We start from the raw sequence: 12,810 nt of genomic DNA on the forward strand, positions 1-12,810 counted from the left end.
TTCTGTGCTTTTCCATAACCTGTAGGATTGGTGTCTAAACAGAGCTTCTGTGCTTTTCCATAACCTGTAGGACTGGGGTCTAAACAGAGCTTCTGTGCTTTTCCATAACCTGTAGGACTGGGGTCTAAACAGAGCTTCTGTGCTTTTCCATAACCTGTAGGACTGGGGTCTAAACAGAGCTTCTGTGCTTTTCCATAACCTGTAGAACTGGGGTCTAAACAGAGCTTCGGTGCTTTTCCATAACCTGTAGGACTGGGGTCTAAACAGAGCTTCTGTGCTTTTCCATAACCTGTAGGACTGGGGTCTAAACAGAGCTTCTGTGCTTTTCCATAACCTGTAGGACTGGGGTCTAAACAGAGCTCATGTGCTTTTCCATAACCTGTAGGACTGGTGTCTAAACAGAGCTTCTGTGCTTTTCCATAACCTGTAGGATTGGTGTCTAAACAGAGCGTCTGTGCTTTTCCATAACCTGTAGGATTGGTGTCTAAACAGAGCTTCTGTGCTTTTCCATAACCTGTAGGACTGGGGTCTAAACAGAGCTTCTGTGCTTTTCCATAACCTGTAGGATTGGGGTCTAAACAGAGCTTCTGTGCTTTTCCATAACCTGTAGGATTGGTGTCTAAACAGAGCTTCTGTGCTTTTCCATAACCTGTAGGACTGGTGTCTAAACAGAGCTTCTGTGCTTTTCCATAACCTGTAGGACTGGGGTCTAAACAGAGCTTCTGTGCTTTTCCATAACCTGTAGGACTGGGGTCTAAACAGAGCTTCTGTGCTTTTCCATAACCTGTAGGACTGGGGTCTAAACAGAGCTTCTGTGCTTTTCCATAACCTGTAGGATTGGTGTCTAAACAGAGCTTCTGTGCTTTTCAATAACCTGTAGGATTGGTGTCTAAACAGAGCTTCTGTGCTTTTCCATAACCTGTAGAACTGGGGTCTAAACAGAGCTTCTGTGCTTTTCCATAACCTGTAGGACTGGGGTCTAAACAGAGCTTCTGTGCTTTTCCATAACCTGTAGGATTGGGGTCTAAACAGAGCTTCTGTGCTTTTCCATAACCTGTAGGACTGGGGTCTAAACAGAGCTTCTGTGCTTTTCCATAACCTGTAGGATTGGGGTCTAAACAGAGCTTCTGTGCTTTTCCATAACCTGTAGGATTGGGGTCTAAACAGAGCTTCTGTGCTTTTCCATAACCTGTAGGATTGGGGTCTAAACAGAGCTTCTGTGCTTTTCCATAACCTGTAGGATTGGGGTCTAAACAGAGCTTCTGTGCTTTTCCATAACCTGTAGGACTGGGGTCTAAACAGAGCTTCTGTGCTTTTCCATAACCTGTAGGATTGGGGTCTAAACAGAGCTTCTGTGCTTTTCCATAACCTGTAGGACTGGGGTCTAAACAGAGCTTCTGTGCTTTTCCATAACCTGTAGGACTGGTGTCTAAACAGAGCTTCTGTGCTTTTCCATAACCTGTAGGACTGGGGTCTAAACAGAGCTTCTGTGCTTTTCCATAACCTGTAGGATTGGTGTCTAAACAGAGCTTCTGTGCTTTTCCATAACCTGTAGGACTGGTGTCTAAACAGAGCTTCTGTGCTTTTCCATAACCTGTAGGACTGGGGTCTAAACAGAGCTTCTGTGCTTTTCCATAACCTGTAGGACTGGGGTCTAAACAGAGCTTCTGTGCTTTTCCATAACCTGTAGGACTGGTGTCTAAACAGAGCTTCTGTGCTTTTCCATAACCTGTAGGACTGGGGTCTAAACAGAGCTTCTGTGCTTTTCCATAACCTGTAGGACTGGTGTCTAAACAGAGCTTCTGTGCTTTTCCATAACCTGTAGGACTGGTGTCTAAACAGAGCTTCTGTGCTTTTCCATAACCTGTAGGACTGGGGTCTAAACAGAGCTTCTGTGCTTTTCCATAACCTGTAGGACTGGGGTCTAAACAGAGCTTCTGTGCTTTTCCATAACCTGTAGGACTGGTGTCTAAACAGAGCTTCTGTGCTTTTCCATAACCTGTAGAACTGGTGTCTAAACAGAGCTTCTGTGCTTTTCCATAACCTGTAGGATTGGTGTCTAAACAGAGCTTCTGTGCTTTTCCATAACCTGTAGGATTGGGGTCTAAACAGAGCTTCTGTGCTTTTCCATAACCTGTAGGGAACACAATATATGTAGGTTTCTTACTTATGGCTGGCACAAATTGCAATATGGGTGAGGGGAATGGGCAGGGTACATGTCAATTAAATGCTATAATATTTACTATAGTTGCAGACTGTAATGTTTTTGCAGACATTACTGTAGTATTTACTACAGTGTATTTTTTTCTACTGATAATACTGTAGTGTTTACTATAAAATTCTACAGCATTCTATAGTAAGTACTACAAATGATCGAGGGATACTACAATGTGTAGTATAGTATTCTAGTATGTTTTTTCATGTGGGATGGGACATGGCCAGGAAAGATGCAATGTAACATGTACAGGAGAGATACTGCAAACGAACAAACACACATTAGTCCATTATCCATGGGTAAAGAACATCACGCTGCTTGTTTAGCGAGTACCACTTCCTCCCGATTCGTCTCACATGAGGCTTGAACCCAGGACCTCTGCTTTGCTAGCACACATGACAGCCCTCCTGAAGCATCTTACTAGTCGCGTCACATGAAAAACTAGATATTTGGTAGTGCAAGTGGGGACACTTCAGGCTGAAGAGTAAGTTTCACACATTGCATGCCGCCTGGGAGAATATTAGAGCGAGTTGAGTCTCTTTGAGAAGTCCTTTACTGGAGACGGCCGCTCCTGCTTTTTAAATATTTACGAGTCAATTGATAGGGGCCGGGTCCTTGACTCTGGCAGCCAGCCGCACCTGTCCCCTCTGTCCCCTGACAGACCCTGTGTTCCGGCTATCTCTGCCACCACACAAGGGGATATCATCAGACATCATCACTCATAAGTCCCCAATGCTCTCCACGCTCCCAGCCTAATGACATATAATACACTGCAGTAGTACACCACACGCTTCTAATTGGAAACAAAATGGAGAGGAAAATGAATGCAAATCAAATAGAGCCTGATGAGCACATAAATCATCAGACCAAGACATTACACTGTTACTTTCAATCATGCTGAGATACTTGTGTTCCTTACCCTAATAGAATTTACTGGAGAGAATTTGTTTATGTGAACTCAGCTAAATGTGATTATGATATTAAGTGTTCCTGTTAGCCGTGTGTAAACTGAGATTAGACGTCTGCTGTCCTGCTTTATTCTGAGGGCCTCTGTGTCCTTTGAACTGAGATGGATTGGTGACTCCTGACCTCTGACCATGACCTGAGGCTGAGGGAAGGGCCACTGACTTGCTCTTTTTATAGTTTATGCAACCACTTTACCTGCACGCTGTCTATAGGATGATGATGGAGTACAGTTAGACATTTCAACATTTTCCCATGTAGCTGCTTGAAGCTGAATTCCAAATTGACCCCTGGCCTCTATCTTCTAGGCACTTTAGTTGATCTGAAAGGATTGGCTAGATGTATCCAATATAGCAAGATGCCCTTCTAGCCTATCAAAGGGCAAGATATGACTATTACCATGATGCTCTCAGATATACTGTTTGTAAAGGGTATGGTTTAGGGGAGATTTGGGATTCATTATGGGGGCAACTGTCTGTGTGTTGTCATTCTGACCCCTCCACCTCTCCTCTCCCCCTCTCCACCCACCCAGGGAGGCAATCAACAGACTGTGTGAAGCTGTGCCTGGGGGTAAAGGGGCCTGGAGGAGGAAGGTGAGTGAACGTATTTTGATGCAACACTAGTTCAATTGTGTGTGTGTGTGTGTGTGTGATGCTAAGCCCAGGCTCTGTGCTCCTGTCCTGTAGAACATTAACAAGGCCCTGCAGTCCGTCATGGGGAAGAGTAACCTTCGCTTCGCTGGTATGAGCATCGCTGTCAACATCTCTATAGAGGGTCTCAGCTTGCTCATCCCCACCACACGACAGGTTGGAGATCTCTTCAACTAATGCAACACAAACAATACATGTCAATCTTTAGAAACCTGTTTTCCTAACAGGATAGCTGATTTGTAGATTATGTGATGGACTGATATAAAAGCTGCACCTCCCTCTCTTCCTCTTTCATAGGTGATAGCACACCATCCCATGCAGTCCATCTCCTTTGCCTCTGGGGGAGACACGGTGAGAGTTTGCAGCATAAGTGCACTTTGTGCTTTCCTTTCTCTGTCTGTTTGTTGACATGGGCCGCTTGGCAGACTGCATGTCTGAACTTGGTTGCTTTTGACCGCTTTCCAATCCCTTGACTTCATGATCAATAAGCCCTCTAATGCAATTATATCCTAATTCATCAGAGTTTATTGAGGTTTTTCCCTCTGTTGCAGGACACGCCCGATTATGTTGCTTATGTGGCCAAAGATCCAGTCAATCAGAGAGGTATCTCCTTACACACTATTCCGTTTACTATTGTATTTCATAAACAGAAACAAAGCTATGCAGTTTCTTCCTGGCGTTAAACGCATGAGGATTTTCTGGCATTATGGTTTACTAATGCTTGTTTAACTTAACGATATAGGTTTTTCTATTTTTTTCTTGAAAATATAAGTTGTTATCCTCACAGTGGCGTTGCGGAACTCATATCCTCCATGTTCTCTTCAGCATGCCATATCCTGGAGTGTTGTGACGGTTTAGCTCAGAATGTCATCAGCACCATCGGGCAGGCCTTCGAACTGCAGTTTAAACAGTACCTCCACAGCCCTCCCAAAGCCATCCCCACCGTGGAAAGGTGAGACAGGGCCACTGCAGTGAATCTGGGATGATAGAGGGAAGTGAACCAGCAACCATCAGGTTTCCAGACTAGCACACTACAAACTGTTCCAAAAGCCCAGACCATTGGCTGTTGTTGTAATGTGCTAACTTATCTGTAGTCAATAAACCAACACTCATCCATCGCACACCACTGGATCGACTGTTTGACAGTGTGTACAATGACACACAGGCTTGAAATGAGCACCACAATCGACATATAACCACATGCACCATGGTCAGTGTGTACAAGCACTGCACTCAATATAGGGTTGTGTCTGGAAAGACAAAGACTTTACACACACATGCATTCAGTGTGTTCATTCTGTGTGGTTATCACGGAATTGGTACAGTGCAAGTATGGTGTGCTACTTAAAGCGTTGACTTGCATTTTCCACAGACACACTCTCAACTCAAAATTAAACTCAATTTTTTTTAGCTCAGTCACTTGCTAGAAATGTGATATGCTGTGCTCAGATTTCAGTCCATCGAAATCAAAACTGTTATTTAAAGCAGTGTGTATCTCCTGCTACCAACAATAGAACCATTCAACTCTAGTGTTTACGTTATCGAATGTGGAGGGGGTATCTGATCCCTTGCCTTGTCATATTTGGGAATTAAATTACCTCTTCTTATCGTGTCACCTCAGGAACATCAGGACAGAAGACTCAGCGTGGGGAGATGACGAGGACTCGTTGGAGCACGACTACTACAACAGCATCCCTGGGAAGGTGCCTCCTTTTGGGGGAGTGGTGGACTCAAGGCTGAAACCTTGTACGGCCTTGCTGGGCCACATCCACAGCCAACCAGAGAGCAAGGCAGTGCAGGTGATTCCCCAGCCTCCACCCTCACCACCAAACCCTTTGATATAGTATTTCTGGACACATGACTAACGACCTTGCCTGGCTTTTCAACATAAAGTCTCAGAGAAGAGAGAGAACTGTGAGCATACAGTAGCAGGGAACCCAATAACTGTCTTGTAGATGTGCCTGCTACATAATTACAAGAGATTGATATCACTCAAGATAGAAACCAGGCCTCTGGGTTAGCTAATTGGTGAGAGGAAAGTCTTGCTCATACCCTGCAGCCTATACAGAGGATTCAAACACAAGGTGTCTGTAGAAGTGGAACTATTTATTACCAGGTGGTCTGAAGAGTCATAAAGAAGTACATGTCTGCTATTAGTAATGCTAATGTGAGTTTTGGGCATCTGTTTTTAGATGGGTTCTCCATCCAGGAGAGAGACAGCTTCCTGCCCTTCAGGTCAGCTGTGCTACGAGCTTCACTGGGATACTGAAAACAACGGCAGCTCAGGTGAGACACCATGTGGTCTGATATGGTACTGCACGTCACAATACTGCAAGTTACAGATATTACAATGTTTGTGGGTACTTCATTTTTTAAGTAAGAATTATGCAGAGAGTATGTAAGTAGCAATGTATTAGTAAACTGAGTTGTGATTGACAGGTCTGACATCAGATGGTTACCAGCGGGCAGACGGACAGATTCCGGGGAGCAGGGACTATGAGGAGCACCTATATGTGAACACCCAGAGTCTGGAGGGATTGGAGCAGGGAGCAGAGGGCCACAGGGGGGCCAGGGGGCCAGACAGCCCCATGAAAGACATCTTTGACATGAGTGAGTCTCATCAACAGCTATCCATCCACTGAACACAGCCACTGACACAATAGAGATATTATTATTCAAGATGAAGGGAGTATCTGGGAAATAGGGTTGGCATGTATGGATGATGTCATTCATGTTACAGGTTCCACGTGTGTGCCTTGCACGTGTTCTCACTTTTCCTGGTTCTCTGTAGGACCCTTTGAGGATGCTCTAAAGATGCACGAGGCTGGTGGTGTCAGTGGTAACGGTGGGGTGTGTGTTTTGAAGAACCAGTGGCCCAGCCCGCCCCGACGTCGTGCCCCTGTCGCCCCTACAGAGGAGCAGCTCCGGCGGGAGGCCTGGTACCACGGTCGTATGAGTCGCCGTGATGCTGAGAAACTGCTGGTCCGAGACGGGGACTTCCTGGTACGAGACAGTGCCACCAACCCAGGCCAGTATGTCCTGACAGGCATGCACTGTGGTCTGCCCAAACACCTGCTACTGGTGGACCCAGAGGGAGTGGTGAGTGATAATCACCTTCAGGCATTTAACAACAGTCACCTATTGACATGTGAAAATTCTACTTAAGTGGAAATTAGGATTTGCCCCATAGAGTATATATTTTATATGCAAATGGTGTCAGCCACTTAGCTATAGCCTAGCATTAGCATTGTTGAGTGCAAAACAATAGTATCAGAAGCATTCTTGTTAGCATCCTTAAATATGTGGTGACCTACTAACATCTGTTAGCCTACTCCTCCTCGTCACTGTCAGGTACGCACCAAAGACATGCTGTTTGAGAGCATTAGTCACCTGATCAGCTACCACCTGAAGAACGAGCTGCCCATCGTGGCAGCCGAGAGCGAGCTGCACCTCAAACAGGTGGTCCGGAGGAAACAGTGACCCAGCCAGCCACAGAGGGGATGACTTTCTGGAATGGTAAGAGACAGCAATGACAGCCCAAAGAGATTGTGCTCAGCACTGCCTAGTTCTAGATTAAAATGACTGTCTTGTGATAATGTTTGTTTCAGTGTGGGCATATTATTGATACATGATACTGTATTAATAAAGTTTATGTTCTAGATTTTAGTCTTGTACTGGTCTTGTTCTCTAATATGTGTTTGAGTGATATCCTTTCAAATTGTGCCTGTTTCACCAGGAGTCAGAGGTGTGTCCATGTAAGCCCAAGGGTGGAAGATCTTCACTGCCATATCCATATCCCCAGAATCAGAGCTTTCACTGGGGTAGGAGGACACAGGCGACTCCCTTTTCCCAGGACACAGGAGCATTGCTACAGTACTTGGCTTCCTCCCGCAGTGCCAACAACTGTCCACCATTTCCGCCTGAACTCTCAGCATGCAGTCATTAAGCTAACAAACACCTGGATGCCTCAGAAAGGGAGGTAACAGACCAGACAATCACAAGGATGGAATTCTAGGTCAGAGGTCACAGATGGTCCGAGGTCAGATGACATCACACAGTGACAAACAGTAGTTGTTCCATAGGAAATGATTATTTTCGAGTGCATGATGATGTTGCAGCTCATACTGAATTTCAAACTGCTGTAGTCATGCACAGTCCCAGAATGATTTGGGTTCCCTGTGTCTTTCACTGAACAAATGTGAACATTCATAGACAAAAACATTGTAAATGATATGTAAGAAAATCCTGGCAGAAAAACATCACTCAATTGTTTCATCATGAAGTAGCAACTGCACCTTCATGAGATGTATTCATATGTAGTCTCAGGACCAAATTCTGCAGGCTTTAAATATCTGATAGCATATGCTTTAGAGATACAGTACTAACCAGACACAAACCTAAAAAATGTGTCTGTCCCTCTGTCTCCTCAATATCCACAAGACTACATAACACAAAATACATGGGCAGAACTCTGAATATCAATGTGATTGTTCAATTATAACCACATACTTGTCAAAGTGTTTGTATCGGACAGTTGGCTCGTCATTGAATACCTACCCGAGTCGTGTATTATCAAGCCTACTGTATGAAGAGAGCACTGGTCAGAGCCTGTACTCTCAGAAGGCAGACTACAGTACCACACATGACTCAGTGTATATATAATGAACATCTCCTCAGTTCAGTGCCTTAATTGTCCATGTGTTTCATATCTTTCCTCTCAAATCGCTTGTACAGTGTCATACATTCTACATCTACCACCGAAGAAATACAGTAGTGTGGAATGTATGTATGCCCTGAGAGCAAATTACACATTTTCTTGCCATGCCAAACCATACTTTAATCAATGAATAGAGTGGACTGAAAGAAATCACCCATTTTTATTGTGAAACTTTCTATAAGCTGCTGATTAATGGGGGGGGGATACTGTATACTGTAGCACCTCCCACAGTGTGTTCTGATTGGTTGTCCTATTATGTGCTTCCTGTTCTATTGTACGAGTCCTCCAATCAATAATCTTTGCAGGCATGGGCCCTAACTGATTTGATCAGGATTCTGTGTTAATGGCAACATGTTTGATCAATCAATAGGGGATCCTTTGGTCTCTGCTGTATCTTTCTCTCAAAGAAGAAAGAGAGGACATTGCTTTCTGTGATGTTAGTATACTTTATGCAACTTTTCTAAAAGGACCCCTTTGCTTCCTCAGGGCTTTCTGGTATCTACTCTTCTTTAAACTAAATGCATTTTTGCAATAAAATATGTCAAAATTAAGGTTATTCAAATGTGCCTGATTTAGGGCTGACCTCAATTAGTCAACTGGTTGATGTTTGGTCGTTAGGCTGTTGGTCGACCAATAATGTTTTAGACGATCAAGGATCTCTGTACTTTGCTCCGTTCATCTTTCCCTCGATCCTGACTAGTCTTCCTGTCGCTGAAAAACATCCCCACAGCATGATGCTGCCACCACCATGCTTCACTGTAGGCATGGCCTTTCTCATGGTCTGAGAGTCCTTTATGTGCCTTTTGGCAAACTCCATGCAGACTGTCATGTACCCTTTCACTGAGGAGTGGCTTCCGTCTGGCCACTTTACCATAAAGGTCTGATTCGTAGAGTGCTGCAGAGATGGGAGAACCTACCAGAAGGACAACTATCTCCCCAGAGGAACTCTGGAGCTCTGTTAGAGTAACCATCGGGTTCTTGGTCACCTCCCTGACCAAGGCCCTTCTCCCCCGATGGCTCAGTTTGGCCTGGCCTCTAGAAAGCGTCTTGGCGGTTCCAAACGTCTTCTATTTAAGAATGATTGAGACCACTGTGTTCTTGGGGACCTTCAATGCTGCAGAAATGTTTTGATACCCTTCCCTATATCTGTGCCTCAACACAATCCTGTCTCAGAGCTCTACAGACAATTCCTTCAACCTCATGACTTTTTTCTCTGACATGCACTGTCAACTGTAGGACCTTATGTAGACAGATGTGTGCCTTTCCAAATAATGTTCAATCAATTGAATTTACCATAGGATGACTCCAAGTTGTGGAAACAATGGAAACGGGATGCACCTGAGCTCAATTTCGAGCCTCATAGCAAAGGGTCTGAATACTTATGTAAATAAGGTATTTCTGTTTTTTTATATAGATTTGCAAACATTTCTAACAACCTGTTTTTTCTTTGCAATTATGGGGTATTGTGTGTAGATTGATGAGGAAAATATTTTATTTAATCAATTTTAGAATAAGATTGTAATGCAGCCTCCAGAGGCATCGCCATGCGCCTCCCACATTTTGTAACAATGCGGAGGGGTCTGTATAGCTCAGCATTGACATGCTTAGTTGATGGTAGGTGGGAGAGGTACATACTGTATAAACACAAACTCACTTCCTTGACAACAGCTCTGCACTACGGCCATATCCGTAAATGCCATAAATGCGCCCAGATGCACAATGCACTTCTCACTCCAGAATGCGCGCTCTCCTGCCAATTTGTGCACGTTCCTTGTTTCATAACTTAATTGTGTGAATTGTTTGCATTTCATTGTTATTGTATATCAATTCCCCATTACATATATCACCAGTAGTACATTTACCATTAATTCCGATAATGTCCATGTTTATGCATTCAATATTATTATTCCAATGTTCCTGTTCTCATTCTCGGAGTAGACACATTGTTTGCAGAGTGCACAACCTATGCTACACCTGTGAGACAAAAGTTTTGTTTTGTTTAAATCCATTTAGGCGTTCTGTCAATTTAGTCATTGTCTTTTGTTTAGAGCGCCCTTGTCAATGTTGAGTAAGTAGGCCCATAGGCTACCTGACCTGTGCGCAAACCTAGTCATATAAATGTGCCCATTGGGGATCTGATTGGCTTAACGCACCACCACTAATGAATGACCTGTGGAGTTTCTCTGTTTTCTTTACCTCAAACAGCAAGAAACGAAGCCTGTTTTTATATCCATTGAGAACGACAATACTTTGTTCCTCAATGTATCTGAAAAATCTTTCCAGCTCTCTCCCTTTCGATAACCACTCAAATGTCATGCTCTGATCCAGTGGAAACATAATACAATAGGCTTCTTATCAGTGCCTGGCTTGACTTGGACTGAAATATGTTCCGGTACTCGTTTTGGGTGCTGGTACTGTTTATATTTAGGTTCAGGAACTGCACAATACTTTTGAGCTGCTAATATTCTTTAAGGGGAACAGGAGCTTAAACAGTAGAACATTTGAGGTGCTGGTATTCAGCTCCGTTGAGGTCTTGTCATGGACCGGCTCATCTCCCGTAACAAAGAGGCAACAACAAAAATATATTTACTAACTAAAGTAAACTATAAACAAGTAACAATAGTGTGTGTAGTCAGTAATCAGTAGTGTGAGTGAATGGTTGCAAAATAAAATGAATTAATTAATTAAAAGTGAAAGAAGTGAGTGGTTGCGTGCATAGATGGTGATAATGACAGGTCTTGAGAGGTGCCAAAACAAACAAACCAAAAATGGACCGAGGTAAAAAGAGTTTCAGGATGGATATTCGCGCTTTCAAACCATTTCAGCCACAGACTCCAAATAAGTGTCATGGTGTTGCGCACAACATTGTACAGGTCTTATTTTCACGATTTGGACCTTAATTCGCGTTAAAAAGCTAATAAACATGTGGAAATGTAAGCGGTATTTTGTATCCTGTTGAATTAGTTAGGGAGCGTAAACAAGGTACAAACTTTTTTTTACGTTTGAATTTCAATAGCTCCTTGGTCATGTGACCAACTGACCTCATAGAAAGTTCAGAATGTCCACCGACTACCCTTCTATATTGCACACCTTTTAGTTTGTCCATTTTCATCTCAAGATTTTACATTAATTTTTCAAACTTTCAAATTTAAATAGCTCCTTGGTCATGTGACCAACTGACTTCAAACAAGGTTCAGAATGTACAAGCAGCATGCCAACACATTGCACACCCTTTATTTTTTCCATTTTAATTTCACACGTTTTTACATAAACATTTTTAACTTTCTAGTTTCAATAGCTCCTTGGTCATGTAACACTCAGTGGTCCTTCACACTGCACACCTGTCTGTCCATTTTCATCTCACGCAATTTTACATGAATTTTCTGTTTTTCAATTACTCTAATTTCAATAGCTCCTTAGTCATGTGACCTACTGACCTCAAAGAAGGTTCAGAATGTCCACTAATTGCCCCTCTATATTGCACATCTTTTAGTTTGTCCATTGACTGTACATTCTGACCAAAAGAGCTATTGAAATGTGAAAGTTTGAAAAATTAATGTAAAAACATGAGATGAAAATGGACAAACTAAAAGGTGTGGAATATAGAAGGGTAGTCAGTGGACATTCTGAACCTGGTTTAAATCTAGTAGGTAACATGACCAAATAGCTATTGAAATTAGAATGTTTACAAAATTCGTGTGAAATCATGTGGGATGAAAATGGACAAACTAAAGCGTGTGCAATATGTAGGCCCACTGAGTGTACATTCTGAACCTTGTCTGAGTCCAGTAGGTCAAATGACCAAGGAGCTATTGAAATTAGAAAGTTAAAAAATGTAGTGTAAAAACCTGTGAGATGAAAATGGACAAACTAAAGGATGTGCAATATATAGGGGTAGTTAGTGGACATTCTGAACTTTGTTTGAGGTCAGTAGGTCACATGACCAAGGCGCTGTTAAAATTAGAAACATTGAAAAATCATGTCAAATTGTGTGAGATGACAATGGACAAACTAAAGGGTGTGTAATGTGTGTTGGACCCAATCCACAGCACTCTCCCTTCATCTGGATTTATTAGGAAATTCGGCTAATGGATGTCAGGCTTTATGGGAGCACATGTCAGCCCCCACCGATATCCCTGGCCTAGCCTAAAACAGAGGAAATCGATGAAAAGCTTCTGCATGTTAGTCCTATCACTTTTGAGCTTTTAGTATTTATTTATCCAATAAATAAACATCTAAACAAGGAGGTAGAGGCATGATTTTGG

At 43.1% G+C, this 12,810-nt stretch overlaps 1 protein-coding gene across 4 annotated transcripts in view; it reads left to right on the top strand.

Annotated features, from left to right (window-relative positions):
• LOC118389924 (SHC-transforming protein 2-like) overlaps window positions 1-12,791 on the top strand; it is a 33,718-nt gene extending 20,927 nt beyond the window's left edge. For 3 of the 4 annotated variants that reach the window (XM_035779946.2, XM_035779939.2, XM_035779920.2), the window contains 11 exons: window positions 3,711-3,771; window positions 3,865-3,984; window positions 4,126-4,179; window positions 4,380-4,431; window positions 4,654-4,780; window positions 5,450-5,627; window positions 6,021-6,114; window positions 6,268-6,438; window positions 6,620-6,927; window positions 7,156-7,344; window positions 7,565-12,791. In XM_035779946.2, the coding sequence (XP_035635839.1) occupies window positions 3,711-3,771; window positions 3,865-3,984; window positions 4,126-4,179; window positions 4,380-4,431; window positions 4,654-4,780; window positions 5,450-5,627; window positions 6,021-6,114; window positions 6,268-6,438; window positions 6,620-6,927; window positions 7,156-7,308 (1,318 nt within the window). In that variant the 3' untranslated portion in view covers window positions 7,309-7,344; window positions 7,565-12,791. The remainder of the gene's footprint in view (window positions 1-3,710; window positions 3,772-3,864; window positions 3,985-4,125; window positions 4,180-4,379; window positions 4,432-4,653; window positions 4,781-5,449; window positions 5,628-6,020; window positions 6,115-6,267; window positions 6,439-6,619; window positions 6,928-7,155; window positions 7,345-7,564) is intronic. The other variant, XM_035779929.2, reaches the window with a different exon arrangement.
• Window positions 12,792-12,810: the final 19 nt, after the last annotated feature.

Source organism: Oncorhynchus keta, chromosome 1 (assembly GCF_023373465.1).
Source record: "Oncorhynchus keta strain PuntledgeMale-10-30-2019 chromosome 1, Oket_V2, whole genome shotgun sequence".
NCBI lineage: Eukaryota > Metazoa > Chordata > Actinopteri > Salmoniformes > Salmonidae > Oncorhynchus > Oncorhynchus keta.